The sequence below is a fragment of the Nuphar pumila genome, chromosome 2, assembly GCF_984573655.1.
Source record: "Nuphar pumila chromosome 2, dmNupPumi1.hap1.1, whole genome shotgun sequence".
NCBI classification, from domain to species: Eukaryota; Viridiplantae; Streptophyta; class Magnoliopsida; order Nymphaeales; family Nymphaeaceae; genus Nuphar; species Nuphar pumila.
This window is the reverse complement of record NC_143250.1, coordinates 144,289,581-144,295,291: the sequence shown is the minus strand read 5'-3', so window position 1 is coordinate 144,295,291 and position 5,711 is coordinate 144,289,581. Positions and strand designations below refer to the sequence as shown.

Genomic DNA, 5,711 nt, shown 5'->3' with positions numbered 1-5,711 from the left:
TAGGCCTTAAAAAAGTTAACGTCCCAACTCACTTAATTTGATATGCCTACCTTATTTGAATGTGCTCAAGATCACAGAAGGTATTAACTTGAACCTTTGATGAGCCAAGACAATTAAATCAGTATGTTGAGATGAACTCTAACCATGATCTTTCTCACCTGCATTGGTTCCTCAAAACCTCATTCTGATGAACCCTTGTTCCAATAAATCAGGCAACCATTTGGGTCAGGAAGGGAGCTGAACAAACAAGAACTCAATATGACAAGAAACCTAGTTTTTTTTTTAAAGAAATGACAAGAAACCTAGTTGGGCTAGCTTTTTTTTCTTTCATATTTAGCCCGGGGAAACCGCGTCGAGGATTTGATTCAACATCACCATCCCGGAGGTGAGAAACGCTAGGGCTAGAACCCTCAGTTCCAGGGCCTATGCCGGGCTTCGGCTTACACAAGGGTGTAGTGCCTGCAGGAGTCCACAGCCGAGGCCGGCTCCAACTATGCTAATTAACCCCTTTGGGGTTGGTTGGACTAGCTTTGGTGTTAACACATTTGCAGAACACACATAACTCAAGGTTCTAGTCTAGTCTAATCTTTCTTTTTTATATGATTTAAAAAAAAAAAACTCTTTTTTATGTGACTAATCCACCGTTAAGTAATTGATGTGCGTCCCCACAGAAAGCACTAGCTAAAGAATTTCCCTTGTTATAGATTGAGACGGATAAACAATGGATTATCCTCTAATTACAAGGTACAATTCCTAATAATCTTCAACGCTTTAGATGAGAGAGAGAGAGAGATGATATTGTTAGTTGGGCATCCACTTGAACAACCAAAATGGCGCTTATAGTCTGATGACCAACAAAGACCACTTAGTATGTGGTTGCAATTCTGTGTAGACATTAATATCTAAATCTGGCTCTTACAGGAAGTCAAGGATCATTTTTGTCATTGTCCCAACTAAAGAAGACCATTTGGAGAGAGAGAGAGAAAGAAATATTGTTAAGGAAGTTAGAGAATTGGTAAGTTTGATAGGGAAAGTATGTAACGAATGGATTACACGCAAGTCTTGCCATCTTCATATCGTGCAAAACCAACAAAAGTGACCCGTAAACTACACGATGACCTCTCTCACTCTAACCTCCATAAATTTCATTCAACTTCTAACCAATATACAAATAGGTATGAACAGCTGAGATTTTGATTTGAGCTCGTGAAAGCATGGAGGAGACCAGCGGTGGTGCTTCGGCCACCACCACCAACGCCACCGACGAAACCAAGGCATGTCCTCGGGGACACTGGAGGCCTGGTGAAGATGAAAAACTCCGGCAGCTCGTCGAACAATATGGCCCTCAAAATTGGAATTCCATTGCAGAGAAGCTTCAAGGTAGATCAGGTAAGGATTACCAACATATGCTCTCTCTCTCTCTCTCTCTCTCTCTCTCTCTCTCTCTCTCTCTCTCTCTAAACAGTGGCTTTCTCATCATTTCTTCTGTTACCGTCATCATATTCATCATCACCATAGCCATATATTCTTTGTCAATGGTTTACAATAAGAAGGAAAGAAAACAGAAGGCGCAACAATAAGAACAGTAACAAAAACAAGACTACCATTATTTATCTTATATTATGCTCTTTTTGTGCATGCACACAAGAAAAACTTGGTACTAATTAATCACTGCAATAATGATGATAACAAAGTTATGTAGCATGGGCCGGGTACAGTTGCGCTATCTTAACCAAAAGGTCTCGGGTTAAAATCCCACTGGAAGCCATCCCAAATCCCACTGGAAGCCATTCCCCATCTTGGCTGTCAAAAATTGCTTCAAATAATAATAATTAATATAAAAAACATCATCAACGACAACCACCCAACCACCGCATGCAACTTGTTATTGCTCCTCACTATTGTTACAATATGACAATTAATTTACCAAAAGAACTTGTTCTTGCAACTACACCTTGATCTTATGTGTCTTTGTTATCATTATTATTGTTATTATCATTATTATTACTATTATTATTATTAATATTTTGAATGAAAAGTAGTGAATATGTATTAAAAATGGAAAGAATTTACACAGGCTACCAGTCAGTGATGAGGAATCACTCATTGGAGAAACAATAAGCATGAAACAGAGTTTCAAGTCCATTAACCGGCCATCTGATGACCAACATTAAAATCCATCCCTGTTCCTTTGAACCATGAAATTTTGTCTTGGGTCCACTTTAGTTCCAGTCTAAAATTGATCGCCCATATGATTTGAGGACAAATATGCTGATCAGATGAATAAACATCTATGAAGACCCTGTTGTTACGCTCCATCCAAAGAAACACCAACTTATTCCCTTTCCTACTCCTGTTGTGCAATGATGAGGTCAAAAAGATCTTGCGAATTTCCTACGCGCAATGACAAAGAATACACATACTTGGAAACTGGAAGCCCTTAGGCTTGAGAATGTTCTGAGTTATCAACCTGTCTAAGAGAAATAACCAACCTGTTAATAAACCTTTAATAGGGAAACCACCATCCCACATACCTCTTTGAGGAAGCTACTCAATGGCTGGTGGAGAGAGCTTCTTATAACAGGAAGCCAATTCTATCAGATGTATGTTTCCACCAAACTGCATCATCATGTTCAGCTAATTTGAATGTCCCAACCCGAGTTTGGCAACTAGAGACACCTTCTTTACTTTTAGCCACAAGGGAAGCAAATTGCTCTCTAAATATTGTCTCTTTATACCAGGGGGCTTTCCAAAACATAACTGATTTTCCATTGCCTATCTTTATACTAATTTCTTGACAAAAACACTCCAAAGATTTAACTCAACCTTTCCAAATACTTGAACCATTCATCCACTTTAAAACCCCAACCCAGTTCCAAGGCCAACCATTGAGATTATATTTGGTTTTAACCACTCTTGCCCAAAGTGCATCTTCTTTTGACAACAATCATAACCATTTCATTAGGAAGGCTAGGTTCCAGCCTATGGTACCCGGACAGCCCATTTTGCCCACCTTACCCGTGTCGACATGCATATCCTCGTGTCAACACCCAGACATACCATTTAACCCTTCATACATACAGGTTTGTATTTAATTTATAACTTATAATTATATTTTTAGTTTATAACTTTATATTTTCAGTATATAATATATATTTTAGATATAACGTATATATTTAAATTATATTCAATTTATTTTGCATTTATTTTATATTTATGTGATATATATATAGTCATGTTCCCATACTCATATTTTTTGGAATTGCGGTGTCTTACCTTTCGTACTCGTACCCACACCCACACCCACACCCGTACCCAGGACACCAAATAATACAATAATAATAAAATTATTATTATTATTACTGTTATTGTTGTAGTGCAATCTTAATAAACATCATCAATGTTGAATTTTGTGTTTGTTGCTATTTGTAGGTAAGAGTTGCAGGTTAAGGTGGTTTAATCAGCTTGACCCCAGGATTAACAGGAGGCCCTTTACAGAAGAGGAAGAGGAAAGGCTTCTTGCTGCTCATAGACTTCATGGGAACAAATGGGCCCTTATAGCCAGGGTTTTCCCGGGTAGAACTGATAATGCTGTGAAAAACCATTGGCATGTGATCATGGCCAGGCGGCAGAGGGAGCGATCGCGCCTTTTCGGAAAACGAAGGGCTCACAATCTTGTAAACAATGAGGATATCACCATGAACAACTTCTTATCAAAGCCTTCATCAACACCCCAAGTACAAGATGCAATCAATTCAAGTCTCTGCAAGCAGATCAAAGATGGTGTCCTAGTATTGTCGCCAACGATGTCGGCACCTTCTTGGCCTTTTTCAGGATCAGCTATCAGTGGAATGTCCATGGGAAGTTTTATCCCTGGAGAAAGAAGGGACAATATGATTTTATCACATGACTATCATATCCCTTCTATTTGTGGAGGTCATAGGGGCAATGGAATACAAAGGCAAGTTCACCATAGAAGAGTAGTCCTTCCTTTCCATGGGTTTCCAAGTTTGGGAGAAGAGTGCACCAATGGAATGAGGGTAATGAATGAACTGACCAGCTTTGGAGAGAGTTCTGCTGGGCTGCAGAAGTTCAGGATGACCAACCAGAGTGAGCAGGGAGATGAGCCCATCAAACACAAGAATGTTGGATTCATAGACTTTCTTGGTGTTGGAACCTCTTAATTTTGTTCTTTAGGTGTCTACTTTCTTATGGCAATGACAAATATTGATCGACCTGAGGTTTTCTCGATTGTTCCTGGAAAGGACAAACCTTTGTTTGTAGCTTTAATACTTGTAGTGCTGAACAATTTTACCAACGGCAGCTCTTGCATATTTTGCATTTATGTCCTTTTTTCAAATCGGTTCCACTTACCCCTATCTCCATACCCTTCCTTGTGATTTCATTGATGAAAGTTGTTTTGATCAAATCGGACTCCATGTATGTGATCTACATCATTAATTTAATGAAGATCAACATTTAAATCGACTATACCCGGCGAACTTGTGTGCAGGTTTTTTTGGAGATTCAAAAGTCAATGATTGACAAAACACAAAATATTGTGATTTAAAAAATCATATTTTTTGTCTAAAAAATACCATCCAAGGGTTGATTCCTATTAAATCGACCATGCTGATACGGTCAGATTTGATGAAAACAACTTTCATTGTAAGATTTAAGAGGAATATGAAGATGGGAAACGACATAGGGGATGAGTGGAACCGAACTGGTTTTTTCTCTTTCCCATTTTTTTTTTCTAACGAAGAACCCACGAGCCATGTTGGCCCTACCCTAAGTAGTAAATCTTAGGATGGTGGGCCCTTAGACACGTGGTGACATCCAAGTACTTTGCTAAGTACTCAGCTCGGGTACTATATCAGGCCTCTCTCCTCTAGCTAAGAGTAGCTGCACATTTTGCATGTATGATTTGTCATCGATGCACCACAGCTTTTAAGGATTCCTTTGTATGGTTCATGCATGCCCTTCTTGCTAGAGAGAGGTTGATTTCCTTAAGAAATTGCTAGAAGCATTAACCAGGTCACTTAATGGGCCTACCCTTTGAAAGAGGTAAACTCTAGGTGGGGTCACCGACACCCAAGCCTTTACGGAGCCCACCAATTAAATATACCTACACCCTGTGGGAGTTGAACCTGGGATGAAGGGGTCAACACCTTATCCTCAAGCCCACTGCCGCTCATGCGGGTGTGAGTAATTCAGAGAGATAGTCGATTATTGAATCTCTCTCTCCAGACACACCAATGAATTCATGTACACTTGCAAATATATATATATATATATATATATATATATATATATATATATATATATATATATATATATATATATATATATATATATATATATATATATATATATATATATATAGCTAGAGCAGGTAAGCAAGCCAAATAAACAGAATATGTGTTGTTCAAGCTTGAAAAGTTTTTGTAGCGAGTCGAGCCAAGCTTGACCTCATGAAAAGCCCGAGCTAAATGAGCCAAGCTTGAGCTGGCTGGTTTCCAAAAAAAGTTCATTGTTTCAAAGTTGAAAGTAATAGAATTTGAACTCCACCTATTGAGCGGAGCTCAAGCTGGTTCACTTGAGAAAAAGATACAGTTTTAAAGCTCAAAGCAATAAGATTCTAACTCTGGCACCTTACATGGCTGCATCGGAATCATCAAGTTCATACTGGTGGCAGCCACAACTACATT

At 38.7% G+C, this 5,711-nt stretch overlaps 1 protein-coding gene across 1 annotated transcript; it reads left to right on the top strand.

Annotated features, from left to right (window-relative positions):
• The first annotated feature begins 1,214 nt into the window (after window positions 1–1,214).
• On the top strand, window positions 1,215–4,184 carry LOC149847441 (uncharacterized). Its single transcript, XM_089994081.1, has 2 exons — window positions 1,215–1,380; window positions 3,433–4,184. Exons 1-2 carry the CDS (start codon window positions 1,215–1,217, stop codon window positions 4,182–4,184), a joined length of 918 nt encoding a protein of 305 aa, XP_089850207.1.
• The last annotated feature ends 1,527 nt before the right edge of the window (window positions 4,185–5,711 follow it).